The sequence below is a fragment of the Taudactylus pleione genome, unplaced genomic scaffold (assembly GCF_031769625.1).
Source record: "Taudactylus pleione unplaced genomic scaffold, aTauple2 ptg000522l, whole genome shotgun sequence".
In the NCBI taxonomy this organism is placed as follows: domain Eukaryota; kingdom Metazoa; phylum Chordata; class Amphibia; order Anura; family Myobatrachidae; genus Taudactylus; species Taudactylus pleione.
In genome coordinates this window covers 4279831-4304568 of record NW_028284924.1, presented here as the reverse complement: position 1 = coordinate 4304568, position 24738 = coordinate 4279831, and the positions used below count along the sequence as shown (strand labels likewise).

The following is a 24738-nucleotide window of genomic DNA, read 5'->3' as shown; positions in this document are numbered from 1 at the left end:
TACAGGGGCACTACTACAGGGGCATTATATGGGGGCACTACTACAGGGGCACTACTACAGGGGCACTACTACAGGGGCATTATATGGGGGCACTACTACAGGGGCATTATATGGGGGCGCTACTACAGGGGCATTATATGGGGGCACTACTACAGGGGCATTATATGGGGGCACTACTATATGATTTCCTTCCTTTCAAATCAAGGGGGTAACGTCAGCGTATCTAAATATATTTTGGGGTAAAAAAAAGTTCCCTGATCTACATCATCTACTAAAGCCGATGCCCAAGGGCATACAGGGCTTAAGTCAGGGCATCTAAAATCAAGAAGCAATCTTTTACAGTTTTAAAGAAGAAAACATCAAAGGGAAAGTTAGCTGCAGAAATAGAAAACTGGCAATATGCCAAGGAAAGGCGAAGGCTTTGGCCTTTAATTATGACTGGTGGTTCTGCTTCTTAAGCTGCATACACACGTAATGATTTTGTTAGTGAACGATTTTCGTTCAGTTTTTCCTTTGAAAAAGTGATAGATTTTTTTGAAGTGTGATGAACGAAAAATGTTCCTTCCTTTAATGAAAATCGTTAAGTTGGTCAGTCAGAAATGGACTACAAACGGGAACGCGCATGAACGATTATTGTTCATTGTCATAACTCAGAAACTGAACGATTGAACGATAACGACGTCGTTATAGTTAAATCATTCAAAAAAATAGTTACGTGTGTATGCACCTTTAGGGTGATATAAGCACAAGTGAACATGCTAACATAGAAATCAAGGATGCTTCTGTAGAAGAGCAGGATATTTGTGTAGCTGACGCTAATAAGGATGTTGTTTGTGTAAATTAGGCACCAATGGATGAAACAGTTGTTGCCCATGATAAGGAAAAGTCCACTGTCATGCCTGGGCATAAGACAAAAAAACTTGGTTGTGTTAACTCATCTGCATCACCAGGGGTTTTTTGGGGGGAAAGTTTAGATTTTTCCTTGGCAGATGCACTTGCTGGAGAAACTGAAGGAGAAGCCACCGCTGCATCATGTGCCACTTGAGCTGACAATATGCTTACCAAAAGCTCTTTGCATCTCTTCAGATCTGTGTCCGTTGGGAAGAAAGACACGTCTTCATCCCTTCTGGGCTGAAAATCCACTCGCAGCAGCAGGCATAGCGCTCAAGGATTCTCAAGAAAGACACAACGTAAGACTTAAATCTTGCATTTGTTCTGTTCGGCTTGTCCACATATCTGTGGTTAAGTGGACAGTGGGTACAACGGCATTTTGGAGGCCACTAATTAAGGTTTTTTTTAATGTCCCTGTACAGGTTAGGAAATGCTTTTCTAGTGAAGTGGAATCTTTGCAAAGGATTGTTTAACAGTCAATTGTTTTTTAAAGCACTACTAGTAGTTTTCCTGGTCCCTTCTGGGATGAAAATCCATTCCCAGAAGCAGCAGGTATAGCGCTCAAAGATTTTTCTGGGGCAAGGACTGATGTGAATGAGTAAAATATTCTTTGTAAATGCCTCCCCTCCTCCCTCATAAATTTGCTTCGGAATAAAAATGTTTTATTAAATTTACTATTAATCAACCCTTCCTGTCCCTACCTTCAACTACATACATACTCCAACTCCCTCAGGCCTCTTGAGTAATAAAAACATTTGTTTCCTGATGTGCCATATTGGAAGTTGAACTGCCACATGTTTGTGCTGCCCACTGCTGTCGCCAAGCTTAGTCAGCCAGCTAGCTTGGTGCAAATTTTGGGCCTAAACTGGATGAAAACAATATTGTGAGCTGTGAGGTGGTCAAAATTTACTGGAAACGAGTGGAAATTAATGTTATTGAGGTTAATAGTACTGTAAAAACAAAAAAAGTGATTTTAGCAGATTTTCTAATTTTTGAAAAAAAAAATACAGATCCAAAACCAAAACACGCAAGGGGTGGTTTTGGCAAAACCAAATCCAGATCCAAAACACAAGGAGATACAGATCTATAACCAAAACACAGGGGTCGGCGCTCATCCCATAATTATATATATACATATATATATATATATATATATATATATATATATATACACACACACACACATATACACACACACATACACACACACATACAAATCTGTGACCGAGCACTCACAGCCCACCTCGAGGTACCTTGCACCTATAAGCTCCCATAAAGATCTTCCCACACAGCACCCATCAACACTCCTATTCAGCACCTAATAACTTCCCCCACCCCACACAGAGACACACACACACACACACACACACACACACACACACACACACACCAATTCTCCTCAGCATGAAAAAGCAGCGAAGGATGAGAGAGTTCACATTCTAGGATCAAATTTTAAATGGGTGAACTGTCAAGAAGTAGCACAATATTCAATACCAACCACAAAAAAATTCTAAATTAGTGAGGCTAAAAGACTGGCAATTGAGACAAAGTCAGGTTTGGTTGGACTTTTTCCTGCTAATAGTGTGGAGTCTTGTCAACACAAGATAAGGCAGAGATTGAGGTATGATCTTGTGATAGGAAACATGCAGGGAGTGCAGTGTAATACTGGGTACACACTGGCCGACATGTAAGCCGATCAATTGAACAGCCGATATATTGTGTGCACATCGGCCAGTGTGTACAGACCATATGTCTGTGAACGACGTCGTTCAGACATACCTTGTCGGCTGTGCAGATGGCAAATATACCTGAAGATATATCCACGCATCGTACTGTGTGTACAATCGGTCAGTCGACCGCCCGTACACTTGCTGCAGAGGCCGCAGAGGAGGGGGTCGCGACAAGATCCCGGCCAGCGGGAGCAGAGCGATGGTTGTTCAGCGTGTATGAACAACCATCATCTGTGGATGTATCTTTCTGGTGTGTACCCAGCTTTAGAGTCATGTGCAAGAGGCTAAAAGGAAAGATATGGTGGCACGGCTAGCAGCTATGGGGGTACGACAATGTAAACCAATTGCCTTTTTACAAACACAAGCAGAGGGCTTGAGCTTGGAGACACTGGGCTCAATCCAGAACAGCCAGAGAACGGAATAGCGTAGGATTTAGATGCAGTAGTTGTAAAGGCAAAGATGTTTATTGCTCAAATAGTCTTCAAAAAGACTCTTCCCCTTGGGGGTATCATAGCATACAGATGTTACAGCAGTTAATTTCTTCTTAATGATCAAAAAGATACATACAAACCAGGCTTGCAGGCCTTCTTTCACGTCACTCCAATACACATTACCACAGGGGGTAAGTCCACCCTGTTGTTTTTACCCAATCCAATTAAGTGCACGTGCCTTCCATGCCCAAGGCATTGTCCCCTATGGACAGGGGAAGAGTGGTCACTCCTCTGGACCTGAGCCCGCCCCAAGGGCTCATCCCCGCTCAGGCTCCATTGTGAGAATCGGTATGTGATGAAATACCTTTACCTTTATTTGGCATGGCGGCTGTCGGGATATTGCCATCGGGCTAAAAAGATAGGCGTCGGGATTAAGACACCTATCTTTAGTCCCAAATCGGGCTTTGCACGTCAGAATTCTGGCAGCCGGCATTCCGGACGCCGCTATACTTAACTGCATCCCCCGTCACGTCTGGGATGGAAAAGCGTTCCCTACAAAACCTACTTCCAAGGAATCTGCAAAGGGACCAAGCCTGCCTGAATCTGAGCTTCAGAGGTGGGCAACCAAAGTCCCCAGGCGGGTTTCCTGACCACGGAGGGGAAGCTCTTGGGAGCTCCCCGAAAGTTATTAGCTGGCTGCATTAGCCAGCTAACCATGCACCCCCCTCATACCGCTTTCAGGCATGAGGTTGCATGGGAGGGCAGTCCGTTTCCCTGGGGGATCCAGCAGCCCACAGAGCCCCAGATCCCATGGGACTTCTAGGGAAACAAAGGTAAGTGCCTTTTACATTTTAAAATATAAATTTTTACATACAGTATAAAATTATCTTTATTCATGGATCACTGTATTTTCTATGTGTGCGCTTGTACTTTTACACTGTGCCAAGCACTCAGCGCTGGGCTTAGCTAAAACAGCGCTGCAGTGCTGGGACACTGGAAGCAAAAGTCCCAGTTCCCAGAGTGGGGCACTCAGCGCTGCTGCCTGGGACCATACCCTGGCTGCAGCAGCTGTTCCTTTACCCTCCCCCAGGTGCAGAGCACTGGGGGTTATCTCACAGCATCGCTACACTGAGGCACCAGGAGCCAGGCTCCCAAGCCCCCAGCGGGGAGCACTCATTGGCCCCCTCCACACAGTCCCCCAGTGTATTGCTATGGCCACCGGACAGGGTCCAGGCCACGACAGGTCATACATTTAAAATACCTTGTTAGCCACCTGGCACCGGTAATAAATTTACAATGGGCTCCTAGCACCAATACATTTCAAATATATAGCGCCTCAGCACAGGTGTTTACCCATTCAGTGTCGCAGCCGCCAGTGACCACGTGGTGGGAGATTAGGAGCCGGATCTATATAGATTGTGCACAGACGTTTAGGTGGATGCTAAAAATTCTTCCACCTGGACCCAGCCCTGATCACATATTTACCCAAACATCTTCACAGTTATAGCATTTCCCCGTGTGCATTAAATAAATCAGCCAATTCTCATATGGAGCCGGAAAGGGGGGGGGGGGTTTGATTTCCTGGGGCTTTTCAAACATAATACGCTCTGCACGAAGCACCAGCCTGACTGACATCTTTTCTTAAGCAAGAACCAGTAAAACATATTGGGGTTCTCCATGTCTGTTCACAACTGCACTCTCCAATTTATTTGTAAGACGCTGATTACAGTGATGTCACACTTGTACTCCCGGAGATGGTTACAAAGGAGCATGATTACATGCAGAATATATGGAAATAAAACATGATTTAAATCAGCCTTTATGCATGGGACCTGAGCAACCATGTTAGCGAGTATCATGTCATACGCTACAGTATGAGGAAATGTTTATTCCTGTGCTTCTGTTTCAATACCCTTAATGAAAATAAATGATCTTTTATGACAATAACTGTGGAGCATTTAGAGTAATCAGAACATCCTAATCTTCATGTTAGGGCTGAAGTAGAAAACATTACAATTTTGCCCAAGATTCAGTTTTGCATGTTTTAAGTTTAAGTGAAGCAATAGGTCCTGTATTATTCTTATTATTATCCCTCTCCTGACTCAGGACCGGGTACTGCTGCAGCTGAGGGCGGGGCTTGGTAGGGACAATGGATATTCTACAGGCTGTGAGTGGCTGTTAAAAGTCCCATCTCATTTGCAAGTTGGGACTGTAAAGGTGCCCACACACATAGCGATATTTTACACGATTTGGCCGATTCCGACACATTGGAACGACAGATCGTGTAAAAAATGGCCAAATCGTGAGGAAATCGTGAGTCCCCACTCACGATCATGATGCGATGCGCGTCCCCGCTGATCGCACATCGCATCTTCAGATCTGCCGTGCGGTAGGGCAGATCTGACAATCTAGGACGCGATGCACTGTGAACGTCTGGATGCAGGAGAGATCGTTTGAAGATTGGACACCAAATCGTGTGCAGATCGTGTGGAGATCGTGTGTAGAGCTGCCGGGGGGAGAGTTTCAAGGGAAATCGTACACAAATCGTACACATCGGCTGATCGTGGGCAGATCGGTATGTGTGTGGGCACCTTAAAATAAGAGGGCACTTGGGCTAAATCTTCTTTTGCCCTAATCTATCAATCTCTAGGGACTATTGGTCTTCTATAGTGCAGCTAAAATGTCATTCTCTAAGTAAACACCACGGCATGATATCTCTGGTGAGTAACAGATGGCAGTTCTTTGTAGTGTATTACAAATCTGTCCCAATGAGGCTGACTGTGGTGGTTGAAGGAAGGAGAAAGGTCTATATCTCAGCTGTGGGCCGACGATAAGAGATACAGGCTGTGTGTCAGGGTGTTCTGTTACTTAGAAGCCCCGTTATCCCTGAGGATGAGCCAGTACTCAAAGGACCGATCTACAGGACAGGTAAAGAGAGTCTTTGCTCTTACTATACAGAGTACAAACACATGAAATAAACACATACAATAGAACCGAAACAAGTATGGTGCCAACCTGCAGACGTGTGAAGGGACTGATGTAAGTGCTGCGGCAGTTGAAGTAGAAATTGAGGTAAGTTATTGTTATCCCTGAAGAAACCTTCTGTAGCTTTGGATTGAATAACTTTGGTTTCCCACAACTACAAGACAAAATATATCAATGAATGAGACATACTGATGATGGTGATACAAAAAATGAAATGAAAATAGATGGATTCGCTGAGGATATAAAGGGACAATCACGTGACTGCGGACATCACTAAGCCTGACAAATTCAAAATTGACAAACTATTTAAAGATGCTTTAAATCTAGGTCTATGCCTGAGTATTATGCTCCAGCCTGTGACCTTGGCCCTTTATATTTCCACCTCAGAATGTTCCTGACAATTCTTCTAATGAAGCAAAGAAATTGACAGCTTCACTTCCAGTAATACATCATATTCATCAGACAGCACGCAAAATCGGAAAGGAGATCAATTAACAAAACTTAACTTATACCCGTTTTACACGAATGTCCCGGATCTGGCTCGGTATTGGGAACATGGTTCCAATCCGGGTCAGACCCAGGACAGGCCCGTTCCCACTACGGCACCAACCTGGGCTATTCCCAGGTTGGGGTGCTGTTCACACTGCGCACAGGTGCGGTGGAACTATTCTTCCAGTACTTGGAGATGACAATCTCCAAGCACAGAGAAAACAGGAAGTGCCCATGCTGTAGACGGGACCTGGTTCGGACGACCCAGGTTACCTGTTCACACGGGTTGTTCCAGTGTTAAACCCTGCAAGTTACCCGGGTTGGAATGCTGGGTCACTCGACCGACCCGGGAATCCAACCCTTGACCCTTTTACACCTAGCAGCAACCCGGGCTTTCCCTGCTATAACACAGGATTTTGCTGATAGTCTGAAGGAATGGGTATGAAATACCACCGGCCGCATGCCTAAACCTAAGTCCCCCAGGGGGTTGCCTAACCCTAAGTCCCCCCCGGGGGTGCCTAACCCTAACCCTCCCTCCCCCTAGCCTAACCCTAACCCTCCCGGGGGGTGCCTAACCCTAAGTCCCCCCCGGGAGCCCTAAACCTAACCCTCCCCCCCGCGGCTGTCCGCTCACAGCGCCCGGCATCACTACGATCGTGATGCCGGGCGCCGGTCTCCCTGCGTCGGGGAAATGCGGGCGACTACATCTAGACGCCCGGCATTTCACCCTTGCCGGGATAAGACAGTCGGGAAGCCGGCTGCCGGTATATAGGCAGTCGGCTTCCCAGTCTGAAAGGAGTATTAATCTCATTCACTTGAAAATGCAGATTAGGTCACTATTTAGTACATATTATAATTTGCATAAAGTTGTACATATATGAGTTTTACCTTTTTCAATCTACCGCTGGGTATATTCTAAAACAGAATTGTACGACATGTAGGGCATCGCATAATCTGTTTTCGTGTTTGACTGACAGATATAAAATATATTCTACCCTCTACCAATACATATACCAAAATCCAGAACATACATTCTGGCAACCAGAGACTGAGGGGGTATATTTCCTAAAAATGGTTTTAAATTGAGTAAAATCTCTCAACATCGATGTTGTGTTTCTGGGGCTAAATCACACATTCACTGACAATTTTTTTAAGTGCTAGTAAATGTGTGATTTAGCCCCAGAAACTCATCAATGATGATCGATTTAGGTTGATATGAAATAGGTTAAAATCAATCTACCTCTGAATATTTACAGTAGCATCTCCTGCAGCATAACCCAATAATAGCACAATAATGAGCTACAAGGCTACACAGCCCTCTGTAGGAGGTGCAACTCCATCAAAAGATGGTGGCAGAAGCTTTTATTCTACATCAGTGTGAAGGTTGGTATTGCTTAGCTCAAAGTAGTACATTACACAGTGGGGTGGTCTTTGACATGAAACATGCACGTCAACTTGGACACCCAATTAATTAAATTGTTTGTTTTAATGGTTGTTGATCCTTCAGACTCACAAAAATGTACTGTTGCAAATGGACAGAAAGCTTCTATACTGTAGCTCACCTTAAGCTGGGTACACATTGAAGCAATGTTGTTCCGATTTGGCCACAAATCGTGCAGTGTGTATGCATGGTATGCGCACGCCCGCGGTCGCATGCAACGTTGTAAGGTTTGACGTGCTGCACATCAAACCTGACGATAGGGCATGCAACGCCATGAAAGGATAACGAAGGACGGAACGAGTGATCCTTCCGTAATTCATTACAGCAGTCTAACGTGTACCCAGGGTCCGATATGTCGGCTGGGTACACATCGCTCAGCGTGTACCTAGCTTTACAAGGCGAGGATAGGCTTCTCTCAAGGAAAACCAGAATTCTCCAAAGCTTCTTGACTTAAACTCCAACTTTAGTAACTTTTATTTCCAAAAAGGACTCAAAAATAAATACTTTTTGATATGCATGTACACAGCAGACAGGAAAAACAAAAGAAGAGCCGACGATACTGTCTGCTATTGCATACTATTGGAGGGGAGTGGCGAGGCTGCCAATTCCTCGATGACTCGCTTCAAAATGTTAAAAGAAATATAAACTATTCTAAAATGTATCACATCATTTGATAAAGGGAACCGCTTCTCTCTTTTTTTTTTTTTTCGCCCTGTTCCAGCACACAAAACAGCTCGACCATTTCTAGTACACATGGGTTTTATAAAGTCTCCAACAGTGTGGGGTTTCTTTATCTGGCAATCCAGTAACAAACTTTAAAGAATGTTTCATGAAAAGGTTTTTGTGAAATGCCAGCACAAAAGTTTTGAGTATCCCAGCTTTTCCAATTTGCATCTTTAGTTTCATGTTCAAGGTGTACAGGGTGCTCTTTCAATTCTTCTGGCTTCTAAAGCCGCGTACACACTAGCCGATATTATGAATGATTGAACGATAACATTCACAATATCGGCCAGTGTGTATGCCGTCAACGACCAGCGATGCGCGCTCCCACTGGTCGTTAGCGATATCTTCCATCTCCCGTACTTGCAGGGCAACCTGACTATATAGTCACGTTCTGCAAGCACGGGCATGAGGGAGGGTGCCAGCACTGAACTATATCGATAACGATATCGTTCAGTGTGTAGGTTCAGCCCGGCACTGCAGGGAGAACAATAGACGATATCACTTGTGGAAATTATCGTCTTGTGTGTATGCGCCTTTACTTCCGTTTGCAAGAATTTTTCCACACAATAGAACACGGTGGCTTTTATGTCCCAAAACATTTATGGTCCCTTTTCTTCGGCATTTGAACTTTGAGTCTCAACCATCAGAGCGGCTTAAACTTGTTTATCTATAATACACTTATAGTCTGCACTACTGTATCAGTGTTAGGATAGGCCACATCACTTTAAGGAGATCTATTCAGTATTGCAATACTTTAACTATGAAAAAGACTACCTTATTTCTTATTATATGTATTGATCAACAAACAATTGTAGATAGTTTTTAGTGCCTAAACCTAAGTCTACCCCCTTCGTGCCTGAACCTAACCCTCCCCCCTTAGTGCCTAACCCTAACCACTCCAGTGGTGCCTAACCCTTCCCACAAAAAACCTAACGCTAACCCCACTATGCTACCGAAACCTAACACTCCCCCCCCCCCCCCCCCTTGCGGCTAACACTAAGGGCGCCCCGGACTTACTTCATTCGGGCAGCCGTCCTTCTGGATTCCGGCATCGGGATTAAGATAGGTGTCGGTATTCCTACGCCTATTTTAAGCCCCTTGTTGGGCTTTCCCCACCATCGGGATTTAGACCGCCGGTCTCATAACTACATCCCATGGCAAGCCCACCAAAAGCAATGTCCAACCCTTACTGGAGGGGTCCATGGGGGGAGACCGGGGGTTTGTTAGGCTCCACTCCTCCATCACTTCAAGGCACAAATCCAGGTTTGTTGTGAGATGCACAAAACCAGTCTGAATTGTGACAGTACATAATACACATTGCACAGACAGGTTTCCTCGTCCCAACGTAAACTTTCTGAATCACAGATGTGATGCACCTGGCTATAGTCTGATGCAGGCATCATAGACAGACAAGAGATCATCAGTTTTCCTCAACTCTTGTTTCCTTTTAACATAGATTTTTAATGTCCTACCCACATCCAATAAATGAAAGAGCCGTCTTCCTCCATAGATATATTTTGATCAAGTGCAGGAATCATAATATATTGATTGAAGTTCAACTTGGAAACCTCCTTAGGTTGAAAAAAATGGGTTCGTCCAGAGGACAGATCCGGAAAAACTCCCCCAGCCCTGGAGCCTGGCGTCTGTTGTCACAATTACTCAATGCCATATGGTAAAGGCATAGTCCCTATTGAGGATGTTCATTTTGAAATACCTTTGAATAAACATGGAGACTTCACTTCTTCAAATACTGGGCTATCTTTTCTAGGACTGGCATAAAGAAACGGATGTCCATCTGAAAGCCTATAGCACCTTACTATTTTGTATAAAAAGAGGCTATGTGGAGCTGTCGCCAGACCAAAAGACACAGCCTTGAATGGAAATTGGTGGGACTGAAATGCAAATCTGAAAAGAAATTAGTGACTTCCCAAATCAGATTGTGCATACTATGCATTGTAGATGATCCATGAATACGATGTTTTCACACAGTTTCATCCCACTGACAACTGATCTCAACAATTCCAGCTAGACTCACAATTTTAAAAAACAATGTATTCCTAACGATGAGGCACCTACTATGCCACTCCTTTGGCACTGCCATACTTGTACTATGGTGTGGGTATGTATCAGCAGTGGAGAGGGTCCACAGGTGACAACCCCTGTTGGGATTGCATGGCAGAACCTCAATAGCCTGCACCGGACTGTAGACAGCCCAGTTAAACCATCTGCTCCATGTGCCCGCCACAGCAGTAAAAAGCAAACAAAATATATAGCAAAAAATACCCTGATCTGTGGGTACTCTAAAATATGACATATAAAAGTGAAGTTAGATAGCTATAAGAGGGGGGAGCAACAAAACGTGTGGAATTATTAATTAATTATTATATAATTAATATCCTAAAGGAGGTTCTATTACCAATGAATTTGGTTACCTAAAGAATAAGCTGTTTAAAAGTTGACAGCCCCTTATAACAAATAATCGACTTAGGTATTTTATTTTGCAAGGGATAACTTTTCCAATATAGATCCGAAGAGACAAAATAAAGTGAGTATATAGAGTGCATGGTCAAAATAATTTGGACACCTCTTCTAATCAGTGTGTTTGGCTCATCTGTGAAGTGGTAGACTACACAAGCTCACAGAATGGGACTGCCGGATACTGAATACGTGCAGCACTTAATAGTGGTCTGCCCCAGGTTGTAACACTCATTACAGAGTTCCAAACTGCACCTGAAAGCAACATCAGAACAATAAAGCTGGCCACACATATAGAGAGTATCGGTCCAACCAGCCAACTAGTTGATTGGTTGGAATGAAAATCTGGTAACGTATGGGAGTAAATGATGATCAGCAATTTGCTTCTAAATGTCAGAAAACAGATGAAAATGGTTGTCAGACAAGTTTGTTAACTGATCTAAACAATTTGTTCAAACAACAGTTTTTGTCCATTTTCCGGCGTTTGGGAGCAAATTCCTGATTGTCATTTGCTTTCATAGCTTATCAGATTTTCATTCCAACCAATCATCTAGTTGGCTGGTTGGACAGATAATCTTTAGATGTGTGGCCAGCTTAACTGTTCATCGGGAGCTTGATGGATTGGGTTTCCATTGCCGAGACTCAGATCCCCACGTGCATTTTCAAACGTTGGAGTTTTGTAAAACAGAGCAGAAGAATATTGGTCGGGGCTGTTTGTAATTTTTTGGCCTGGGACCAGGGATGGTTTAAGAAAGGAGGAGCCCCATGTACGGTCTCCATGCAGCCCAGCCCCCTCTTTCGCCTGCGTGGAGTAGACTCTGGAACTGTGTACCATTTTTCTGGTGATTACAGTGGTGTCGTGGGGAGAAGCATGTATATAAACTATGCATGCAGTGTGTGCAGTATGGGTCCTGCTGGACCCATTATACAGTCCATGCCTGGGACCCTTTAGACCAGTGATGGCAAATCTTAAGGTTGCAACATAAAATGACATTCTAGAGAATTGTGTGCTTCCAACATTGTGGCATTTCAGCATGACAATTTCCCATGCACAAAGCGAGGTCCATCAAACAATGGTTTGCAGAGTCTAGTAGGGAAGAATTTGACTGGCCTGCACAGCGCACTGACCTCAACCCGCTGAACCTTTGTGACAAATTGGGACACAGAGCCAGGCATGAAGTCCAATCAGTGCCCGGGCTCGTGTCTAAACGGATGTGAAACCCCGCAGCTAGGCTCCAAAATCTAGTGGAAAGTCTTCCCAGAACAGCGGATGCAGTTATAGCATCAGCAGGACCAACCACATTCTAATGCCCATTATTTTGGAATTATATGTGATGCTCAGGAGTCCATATACTGTACTTTTTTATTTTATTTATTTTTTACTTTTTCCAAGTTTAAATTGGAATAACATTGTTTCATAGGATTCAGTTAAGCGTTTAGTCAAAACCATTTTTTAAGAAATTAATATTCAGCCAACACCTAAAAGAGATCTAAATGCTCTCAAATTATAACTAAAAACACTAATTTGACACATAATGCTAATCCCTACCACTACAATCCTGGCACTATTCTGTCGGTCTCCTAAGGGTTAAAATTCTAAATTCATTATGTTTCACATTATCTAAGTAGATGAAGCATATTTAATTTAGATGAATGTCTTGATCAAGCGCTTGTCACTCAGTGTGTGGATCGCGCCTTTCACCTCTAATCTCACTACCAGTAGCAAACAAATGCGTCAGGTGGGTTTAGTGCACGCGGATACAATGTGTCCTAACAGCAGGGTATGCATTGAATACTAGAATGACTATTAAAGCCATTTTAATTATGCATCAACTTATATTTACTAAAGGCAATAAGAATTTTTAAACATCAGAGAAATAAAAATATATTTTCATATGCCATATAGAATTGAACCAAGGTGCTAAATCAGCCCCTCGGGGGGCAACTCATTTCTACAGAGTAAATTGTACGGGTGATTTGCAGCGCACGCATCACATATACATATGGTAGCTCAACATCATGTAGTTTCCTGCGCACCCATACGGAGGTGTAAGGCAAAATGCGTAATGTTGAGGTGTTACTAAAGTAATATTGAGATGATGTAACATCACCAGGAATTGAATTGCCCCCTGATTAGACAAATCGTGGCTCATGGGCCAAAGAGATTAAAGCAGACACCAATTACATTACAATAGAAATGTAAATAAAACTTAACTCTGTAAATCTAGTAAATTGCTAGATTACAGATTTACCTCTGCACTATCAACTAGCTAACAGTGTTCATTCTTGCACCCTGCACCTGTCACAACCTGTGCAGTTCCTCTTTCCTGCCTGGAGTGTCGCTCTCTGGTGCTTCTAGCACACTCAGCTGACAAACTGCTGAGATACAGACCAGAGTGTGTTAGAAGCACCAGAGCAGAGAGCGATACCCCAGGCAGGAAAGACGAACTGCGTGAGTTGTGACAGCTGCAGGGTGCTAGAATGAACACTAGCAAAAATGTTTTACCAGGGTGTCCCACCATAGCCACAGACTCATGGGACGCAGCTGATTTTCCTGAGGACTCTTGCCAGGTCTGTTCTAAACCAGCAAATCACCTGCACACGCTTTCTGGGTAATGGCCAAGGTTAGAGGAGGGACACGGGAGGCCTGGCTGGGGGTACCGCAGTAACCATGAACAGAAAATCACAGAGACGTAATATATGATAGATTAGTCCAACAATAATAATTATTGGGCACTTTGACAAGCAGGGACAATAATATTGCAGCGCATCTTGGCGACAGATGGGCTGATGAAGTTGCATGCAATTCTATACTGCGGATAGATCTTGCGAGGTCAGCAATGTGCGTGCTCTGTAGCCAAGCATGTGCAACTATAAACAACTGCGGGAAATGGCAACTCCGTTTCGTCTCCACTTGACGCTAAATGGGTGTAACAGGGCAGCAACGGGGTACATGTAGGCAGGATTGCAGGCTATGCTGATTTGAGCATACGCCGAGATCTCTTAGACGCATCTATTGCACCTGGTATACAACTACTTCTAACGTGGATTAGGGGGTTGTGCCGTCACAGATGTCTGCAACTCTACGTACGGGCAAATACCCGGATTTATTCCTATGCATGCAATTGCGGATGACTTGTATGCAACTGGGAATCAGCCCTAGACACTACCTTGAAACTGCAACAAAAATTCCTTTGACCTTTATATTTAGATATTACTTTTACTGTACATTAAGTGAGGTCTGCAAAAAAACAGTGTTGTTTTTATTTATGACCCTTTACACTGCACAGACACATCTGGTCAAGTAGATCACTTCATGAACAGTAACAACAACTGTAATACAACTAAAGCAAAATATAGAAGTAACTTGGCACTTACTTGCTTTAGATCTTTAAGGACTTGCTCGTCTATGCCTTCTTCTACAAAAAGGTCAGATACACTTTCTATAACATCTTCAATAATGGACTTGTAAAGTTTTGGCTAAATAAAGAAAGGACAACAGTAAAGTCACTATGGTCTTACTCTAGAATTACCAAAAAAATAATACTAAAGACCTAATAATCTGTATAATAATATGGGGCACACCTACAGGGGGCCCCTGCTCATAGGGAAACTCCATCTCTTCTCCCTAGGATCAACCCCCTCCTGAGACCGAGGAAACCCAAGATCCCCAAACACATTAGCTATATGGCCAAACTGTTGATGGATACAGGATGCCATATTCTTTACAGATTCCAGTTCTCTCCTGATCTCCCTATAGTCTGCATTCACACAGCGCAATCGTCACATTACCAGCCCCTCCTCAATGCAGCGCCGATAACCACGCCTTGCACTCCATCTATGCCCTCCCATTAACTCCCACCGAGAGGAAGGGCTACAAAGATACACCCATATAACACCGAATCGCTCATATCTTAAAATGCAAGCGACTCATGCATATATGCGTAATTGCGTGGAACACATTTTAAATCTGCATTTTGGACACGTGTGTTCAAACTGCACATCAGCCCCTTAAAGTACATCAGGCCTAATGGTGAGTACACACTTGGCGATATTACTGAGCGATTGCACGATTACAACATCGTAATCGTGCAATCGCTCAGTAATCGTGCACAAATCGTGCACCAAAATGTAGGAAACGACCAGCGATGCGCGCTCCCGCTGGTCATTTCCGACATTGTCCATTGCCTGAACATGCCGGCCAATCTGCCGATAACGACAGATTGGCATGTTCAGGAATGATGGACAGTGCCTGCACTGAATGACTGATCGTTCAGTGCAGACACTACAGGTGATCAGGAACGACGGTACGATTATGATGTTGTAATCTTTCTGTCTTTCCTGATCGCACAGTGTGTACGCACCTTAAGACTTTGTGGTAACTCATTATTCCTTTTTGTTGCATTTTACGGTCTGACAGATGAATAGGGAACAGACAAACACTGAAATGGGGATCACTGGTTATATGGAGAAGCACACAGGGCATAAATGTAACATGCACCGTGGACAGGAAAGAGTGCCCAGGATTAACCACACTAACTTTTCTTAAGTATATTTGAAACTAAGCTCTCCATATACACTCCAAAGACCTGCTCGAAGCTATGAATGTAAAGAAAGCCTCTCAAGACAAACAAGGGTCTTCTTTAGAAGCTGCATGCATCATTTTCCACACTCCAAGACGTGGCTACAGGGTACAAAATACATCATAATAATTCCATCAATGTAACTACAAATACCATTCTCACTTGCAATGTGAACAAGTTCAATTATTTTTTTATGACCATAAAATCCTTTGCTACACGTGTATGTGTACGATACAGAATTATATAATCTAATCTATCAAATCATTCAGAAATGTGACCGTATAATGGTAACAATTTTATCATTGTGTTAGGTTGAATGATGAAAATTGCTTTTCTACGCATTTACAAAATCTCAAGCATATCCGGCCACATTTGTCCAATGTAAGCTTATTATTTAGTTCACTTTGATTAAAGCTACATTAACAGGAAGTGGAGCAATATAACTCCACTCTCCCCCCCAAAGATGGGGGGTGTGCTCCATGCGCCCATTTTCTGCTAGATTCCATGATTAGTCTGGCATAAAACAGGGACTAAGGCCCCGATTCTGTAAGGATCGTAATTGCAAAGCTGCACAAAGGCTATAGATATGATGTATGCAGGCAGGCTATAGATATGATGTATGCAGGCAGGCTATAGATATGATGTATGCAGGCAGGCTATAGATATGAGGTATGCAGGCAGGCTATAGATATATGATGTATGCACGCAGGCTATAGATATATGATGGATGCACGCAGGCTATAGATATATGATGGATGCACGCAGGCTATAGATATATGATGGATGCACACAGGCTATAGATATATGATGGATGCACGCAGGCTATAGATATATGATGGATGCACGCAGGCTATAGATATATGATGGATGCACACAGGCTATAGATATATGATGGATGCACACAGGCTATAGATATATGATGGATGCACGCAGGCTATAGATATATGATGGATGCACGCAGGCTATAGATATATGATGGATGCACGCAGGCTATAGATATATGATGGATGCACGCAAGCTATAGATATATGATGGATGCAGGCAGGCTATAGATATATGATGGATGCACGCAGGCTATAGATATATGATGGATAGCGTTCCCGCTAGGCTGTTTTAGCGGGGCGCGGCGCCCTGCCCTCTTTCTGGAAGGCAACGGAGCCGAGCCGATCGTGCGCATGCCCAGTGGGCAAAAATCGACCCGGTTGCGAGCGCTCAGCTAACGGGTGCTAACGTGCACTGATAACACTTCAGAGGTTCATACATCTCCCCCACCGTGTTGCAGCCGCTGCCTGAACTGTTATAAACATCAATGGTGTACACCAGGGTTTCCCAAACTCAGTTCTCAAGGCACCCTAATAGGTTTTAAGGATATTCATAGTTAAGCACAGGTGATTTCATTAGTACCTCAGTCAGTGGGCGGTATTCAATTGTTTCTACAACCCTTCGCGTCCGGAGCTATACAATTGTTGCGCCTGTCAGTCGTGATCAGCTGCCGGCGCACCATTTCACAAAAGTGACCTATTTGGGTGACCAAACATCACTTTTCACGTTCGCACCCAGCACTTTGGTCGGGGGTAGCTGCTTTACGTGGCTAAACCCAACCAATGGCAACAATTGCATAGCGGCACGCGATCTCCTGTCACTTTAAACGGGAGATCCGGACCACGTAAACAATTGAATACCGCCCAGTGTGATTATACCATCTTTGCACAAGCAGGGATAGCCTTAAAATCTGACCTGTTAGGGTGCCTTGAGGATGGAGTTTAGGAAACCCTGGTGTAAACCACTGATGGTTTCCTGTCATCAATGTAAAACACTTATGGTACCATTGATGTCGGACCCTTCGATGGCCATCCTAGGACCAATAAGAAGCTACAGTCAAGAGACCGGAATTGGTCCTCCCGCTTACACAGTTCTGTGGTGAACTAAAATTCAATAGTGCAGCAAATCATTCCAAAAATCATTGCATGTCTGGGTGCTTTTGCAGTAACAAACTTGACAACATTTATATTATTGTCAGGGGAACACTATTGCTAACAAGGCACGAGAGCATTGGTTTTCATCCTGGTATACTAATACCCCCAGGGATACTAAAAAAATGTTCTGTAACATCTAAGTGTCAGACACACAGGGAAAGCAGTGTCCAAGGGTCCTCTAGCCACAAGCATCACAGATAACTATGTGAAAAAGTCTATCCCTGTATAAGGAAGCATATATGCACTATAGTTAGAATACCAATTTAACATTTTTCATAAAATGTAACATGAGAAATACTGTACATGTACAGTTCATACTATTTGTGTCATTTTTTTTATCTTGTTAATAGCTTTTTTATATTGTGATGCCCATCCAATAGCAATTTTATTAATTTGCACATGTTGGAGGTATAAAAAACACAAATGGACTAACATGGGGTATCAAGGAGAATGATTGAGAACCACTGGTCTAGAGCAGTGGTGCTCAACCCTAAAGCTGGGTACACACCAATGTATCGTACAATATATTGTTCCGACATGGATCAGAACGATATATATAGTACACATCGTAAAGAGCAGGGGTAGGCAAACTCTGGGCCTGATTCAGACCCGGTCGCAAACGCTGAGCGCTCGCAAACGGGTCGATGGTGGCCCACAGCGCATGCACACGACGGAGCCGACGGGCAATCCGTCGCTCCGGGTCTCGCACCAAAGGGGGTGAGCTGTCGATGTTGAGTGACAGCTCGCCCCCTTTGGTGGGTGGGCCGGGGGGTGGCTGCCCAAACGGAGGCGTACCCGAGGGAACGCTTGCCATTTGGGGGCGGCCCCAATTACATCACGAGTGATGTCAGTGGAGAGCTTCCGGCGCTGTTAGAGCCGAAATCTCTCTGGGGCTTGCGATGAACAAGACCCTACCACAAGGGTTTCATCGCAAGACCGATGGTCGCGTTGGTCTTGACCATCGCGACCATCATCATGGCCGCTCGCTATAGTTGTGGGTGGTCAGCCACAGCTATGCGAGCGGCCAGGAGGCTCTGAATCAGGACCTCTGTCCTCGAGGGCTGCTAATAGTTCATGTTCTCCAGACCACCTAGCTGGTGCACAGGTGTATTCATTAGGTTGGCTGTATTTCCCCTTCGTGCTAGGGACCTGGAAGTGACGTGAGTGATGGCGGAAGTGCAGTTCCTGCCCATGACAGGCAGCTACAGAAGTACTTTGTCCCCACTTAAACAACTTTGTTGTCCCCTCGCGGGCTCGCTGCACTCGCCTCGCTTCGGGCACGGTGGCTCGCTACGCTCACCACATGGTTATATTCCCCCCTCTATGTCCACTTGGATGGCAGGGAATGACGCTGGACACTGGCTGATGACGTCAGGGTCCTTTCCGTGAAGGGGATTTAGACATTACCGTATTCATTACTCACTAACACATTTGAAAAGATCCACAGGTGGAGCCAATTAGATCACTTGTGATTCTGTGAGGAGACCTGGAAAACATGCACTGTTGGTAGCTCTCGAGGACCAGGGTTGGCTACCCCTGATATAGAGTGTACACCCAATCCATCTTTCATGACAGTCATTCATCACATCGTCCTGTTCTGCACAGAAGATGGACGATGCAATGATCAACGCTGTGATTTTACATGCAGCATGGAACGACACATCATCCCGCCTTCATACACCAGATCATGTAGTATGTACAACACTTGTTACGTATCATCACATCACCACTGGGTGGCACCATTGCATGGTGTGTACCCAGCTTTAAGATGGCCACACACCTACAGATTATCATTCCAACCAGCCAACTATTTGACTGGTTGGAATGAAAATCTGGTAATGTATGGGAGCAAATGACTAATGACCATTTGCTCTCATACACCAGAAAGCAGACAAATGTGGCCGTGCAGACCTTTTTTGACCATTTTCCGTTTTTTGGGAGCAGTCAGACGAATGTAATTTTCTCAAAAACATCACCAGATATTAATTTTTTAATCTTTAGGTGTGTGGCCATCGTAGGTCGGGTACACACCAAAACGATGTGTATCTCGGCCAACGGGACGAAATGTCGCTCGGCCATACACACTGAACGACAGAAGCAGGCATTACCCTGCGTGCGAGTCCCCGCAGTCGGACTGAACCATGAGCTGCGAGGTAAAGACCGCTTAAAAATAACAACACCACAAAATCGGGTTCGCATGCAGGAAAAAACACAGTTTACGCAGAATCGGTAGGTTTCCGTGCCTGAATCACGATTTTTTTGGCGCGGGTAGAAGGCTATTTCATTTAATAGCCTTTCCAAGCGCTGCTGGCTTTGTTGTCGATAATTAGTCGTGGGGGTAAACCCCGCAGTCAATTTATTTCCCCCCCATAGTGCATGATCGAGCACTATATCATTTATGGCTGCATGCTTTCGGCCACCTGGGTTGTCCCATCTGCCGGTGGGCGGAAGCGCATGGTAGTGCGTACGCATCAGGCGATGTGTACTACATGTTGCTCCAATCCATGGGATCGGATGTGTACCCGCCCTTAGCACTTAAGTACCACCGATTGGTCATGTTTTGTGGATGTCTACACAGGTGAGTTATTCTACTTTGCTGGGTCAGTAATTATCCCACCTGTTTCCACGTGCAGAAATCCTCAAAGCTGCGGGGGTTTGAGGGTTAAGGCGCATATCCACTATACGATGAAAGAATGATTGAACAATAACGACATCGTTATCGTTCATTATATTGTGCAGTGTATAATGTGCCCACACTGAACGATATATCGTTCAGTGCAGGCACCCTCCCTCATCCCCAAACTTGCACAACCTGACGATATAGTCATGTTGTGCAGTATGCTCAGGCGATGACAGATGACGGGAGTGCGCATCGCTGGTCGTTGCCGGCATAATTACTGCACGATTACTAAACAATGTAGTTATCGTTCAATCATCCATTTATATCGTGCAGTGGATATGCGCCTTTAGAGTTGAGTATTTATTGGAAGGTGCCTCTCAGGTGATGCCAAATGTTTTCAGAGCTTGCGGCACTAGCAGGCAGGACGGACCCGGCTATACACGCTCCTTTTTCCATAATAAGTTATACAAAGTAATGACACTTTCCAGAGACGAAACAAGGGCCCTGATTCAGAGCCGGACGCTCTGACCAGAGCGCTCGCTCTGAATCAGGGCCGCCCACCTCCATAAATATGGAGCGTCCTCCTGGACACTCGTATAGCTGTGGGTCACCACACACAGCATATACGAGCGTGCAGGTTGATGTTCGCAATGGTCTTGACTATCGCGACTGCGAGTTAAAGCCTGCGGTTGAGTTTCTCAACCGCAAGGCCCGGAGTGATTTTGGCTCTATCAGAGCCAAAATTACTCCACTGACATCACTAGTGATGTCAGTGGGGCCGGCTTCTGACGGTAGGCGTTCCCTTGGGAACGCCTCCGTCTGGCAGGCACGCCCCCGGCACGCCTACCAAAGGGGGCGTGCTGTCAATCAACATCGACAGCACGCCCCCTTTGATCAGACACAACGAGCGAAGGAAAGTCCTTCGCTCGTCGCGTCTCGCACATTCGCACGACGGAGCTCCCTCCGACGGTGTGCCAGTGCGTTTGAATACCATTGTAGGGGCGTGCATAAATTATCCACTGCGATGCCCTACACAGCCTGAAGCATAATAGCGTGCATGGTTGTTAGCGATTTCTGAGTGAGATCAGAGCTTGTGCAAGTGTGCGTGAGGCTGCGATGGTACCGATGGTTTTCCAGTCTTGCTAAACATTACGGATATGTGTACGGTAAAGTGGGCGTCCGTATGCAGCGCTGCGGCAGCATTGCAATCGCACTGGATTAGCATATGATCGTGCGTGCGTAATCGCATTGCATTCGCAATTGCGTTCCATAGTGAATCAGGCCCTGAGTACCATCTAAAGATATACAAACATCCCAGAAGTAAAGGACACGTAAGGCTTTTCTGTGGGGGCATGGCGCCATTGGGCATGGGCGGCCCTTGGTACACTACTACAACCACCATAATAATATTCGTAACATTGCAAATATACATTTTAAAGAAAAGGAAGCAGCATGTATAAACCTGAGACAGATACTGTATAAATAGGAATTGTAGTGTACACCAGGGGCAGCACATACACCGAGGCTGGGACAGATACCGTATAAATAGGAATTGTACTGTACACCAGGGGCAGCAGCTACACCGAGGCTGGGACAGATACTGTATAAATAGGAATTGTACTATGCACCAGGGGCAGCAGCTACACCGAGGCTGGGACTGATACTGTATAAATAGGAATTGTACTGTACACCAGGGGCAGCAGCTACACCGAGGACTGATACTGTATAAATAGGAATTGTACTGTACACCAGGGGCAGCAGATACACAGAGGCTATGACCATTACTGTATAAATAGGAATTGTACTGTACACCAGGGGCAGCAGATACACCGAGGCTGGGACTGATACTGTATAAATAGGAATTGTAGTGTACACCAGGGGCAGCACATACACCGAGGCTGGGACAGATACCGTATAAATAGGAATTGTACTGTACACCAGGGGCAGCAGCTACACCGAGGCTGGGACAGATACTGTATAAATAGGAATTGTACTATGCACCAGGGGCAGCAGCTACACCGAGGCTGGGACTGATACTGTATAAATAGGAATTGTACTGTACACCAGGGGCAGCAGCTACACCGAGGACTGATACTGTATAAATAGGAATTGTACTGTACACCAGGGGCAGCAGCTACACCGAGGACTGATACTGTATAAATAGGAATTGTACTGTACACCAGGGGCAGCAGATACACAGAGGCTATGACCATTACTGTATAAATAGGAATTGTACTGTACACCAGGGGCAGCAGATACACCGAGGCTGGGACTGATACTGTATAAATAGGAATTGTAGTGTACACCAGGGGCAGCACATACACCGAGGCTGGGACAGATACCGTATAAATAGGAATTGTACTGTACACCAGGGGCAGCAGCTACACCGAGGCTGGGACAGATACTGTATAAATAGGAATTGTACTATGCACCAGGGGCAGCAGCTACACCGAGGCTGGGACTGATACTGTATAAATAGGAATTGTACTGTACACCAGGGGCAGCAGCTACACCGAGGACTGATACTGTATAAATAGGAATTGTACTGTACACCAGGGGCAGCAGATACACAGAGGCTATGACCATTACTGTATAAATAGGAATTGTACTGTACACCAGGGGCAGCAGATACACCGAGGCTGGGACTGATACTGTATAAATAGGAATTGTACTGTACACCAGGGGAAGCAGATACCCCGAGGCTGGGACAGATACTGTATAAATAGGAATTGTACTGTACACCAGGGGCCGCACATACACCGAGGCTGGGACAGATACTGTATAAATAGGAATTGTACTGTACACTAGGGGCAGCAGATACACCGAGGCTAGGACTGAGCCATCAAACAAGGGGAAGGGGCAACTAGGAGAGTCACAGCTGGTTTCACAAACTGTTCCCCAAAGCCACTAATACTAATAATTATTATTAATGGTGATCAGTGATGACTGGGCCCTAATGGGGGTTCCACTCCCGTGCCCAGGGTCTGTAGTACGCTACATGGGCCGCACTTACCACCGGGTTCGGATTGCCAGAGTGAGCCATGATCATCTCCTCGCAACGGGTAACGCCACCCAGCGGTCACCCAGCGCCTCTGCCGCCCTCACTGCGAGGAACAGGTCACTGCGTCACACGGACCTGGCCCCAGCAGCTTCTGCGCAGCCTTCCCGCTCTACCAGGAAGTCCACCACCCCGCCCGCGGGCGCCCCCTCCTGGCTTGTAGTAATTTGTACTGTATGGGCTTTCTGCGCCGACGTCAGCCCCACAGACCTTGTTCTGGATGTTTCTCAGTTACATACGATAACTGGCCTGGGTCACTGAGCTGCCGCAGATCTACTCTCTGAAATACTGACTTTAAGGGGTAAATTTACTAAGATTGAAGTTCTATTAAGAAGTGATGTTGCCCATAGCAACCAATCAGATTCTTCTTATTTATTTAGCACCTTCTAGAAGAGAATACCTGGAATCTGATATGTTGCTATGCGCAACATCACTTCTCAATAGAACTCCCATCTTAGCAAAATTACCCCTATATGTTAAAATTATATATATATATATTCAATAGTTTTTTGCACGTCCAAAAGTAATGGGTGCCCGACAGAGCTATTTGTTATGGCAGGCACGACACACAGAAATGCATCAGGTTTATTATATGCATAAACCAGCTACTGTAACTATTTGTGCACCCAAATGGTCGACATTTCACACAGTTCTGCTCTAGTCCCCACCTCGGGGGAGGTGCGAGCAGGCACTCGCGCCTGATTGGAGCAATAATTGAATAGCTCTGCCCGGTGCCCACAAAACAATACACTGTGATGAAGAACTGCCGCTATTTCTCCCTGTAGACAAGATAAAGCTTTCTCTGAGACTGTCTTTGGATCGAGAGAGTTTTAAATATACTGAGGTCTATGTACTAATGTCTTGGATGGAGATAAAGTGGATCAAGATAAAGTACCAACCGATCAGCTCCTAACTGTCATTTTTCAAACACAGCCTGTTGCATGGCAGTTAGGAGCTGGTTGGCTGCTACTTTATCCGTTAATTTTATCTCCATCCAAGGCTTAGTAAATAGACCCCATAGCCTGTAAAGTGACAGTTGAGCTGGGTACACACTGGATAGATATATCTGCAGATAATGGTTGCTCATAAACACTGAACAACCATCATCAGTGTACTGTGTGTTTGAGTGGGGCGGGTCCCGGGGGCGTATCACATCCCCCTCCCCGCGGCTGCCGCTGCAAGTGTACGAGCAGTCGGCTGACCGCCCGTACACACCGCACGATGCCCCAATATATCTGCAGAAATATTGGGCATCAGCTGTGCAGCACAGCCGGCGCGATATGTCTGTGAACGCCCATTGAAAGTGCTATAATTCAGCCCATGCTGACTGTTGTAA

The 24738-nt window shown here is 45.1% G+C and overlaps 1 protein-coding gene across 1 annotated transcript in view; it reads right to left on the bottom strand.

Moving 5' to 3' along the window:
- Nucleotides 1–23546, bottom strand: part of GTF2A1L (general transcription factor IIA subunit 1 like) — a 110767-nt gene extending 87221 nt beyond the window's left edge. Inside the window, exons 1-3 of the mRNA XM_088450733.1 lie at nt 23358–23546; nt 14544–14645; nt 6068–6191 (exon numbers count right to left, since the gene is read on the bottom strand). Coding sequence (XP_088306859.1) covers nt 6068–6191; nt 14544–14645; nt 23358–23393 — 262 coding nt within the window. The 5' untranslated portion in view covers nt 23394–23546. The remainder of the gene's footprint in view (nt 1–6067; nt 6192–14543; nt 14646–23357) is intronic.
- Nucleotides 23547–24738: the final 1192 nt, after the last annotated feature.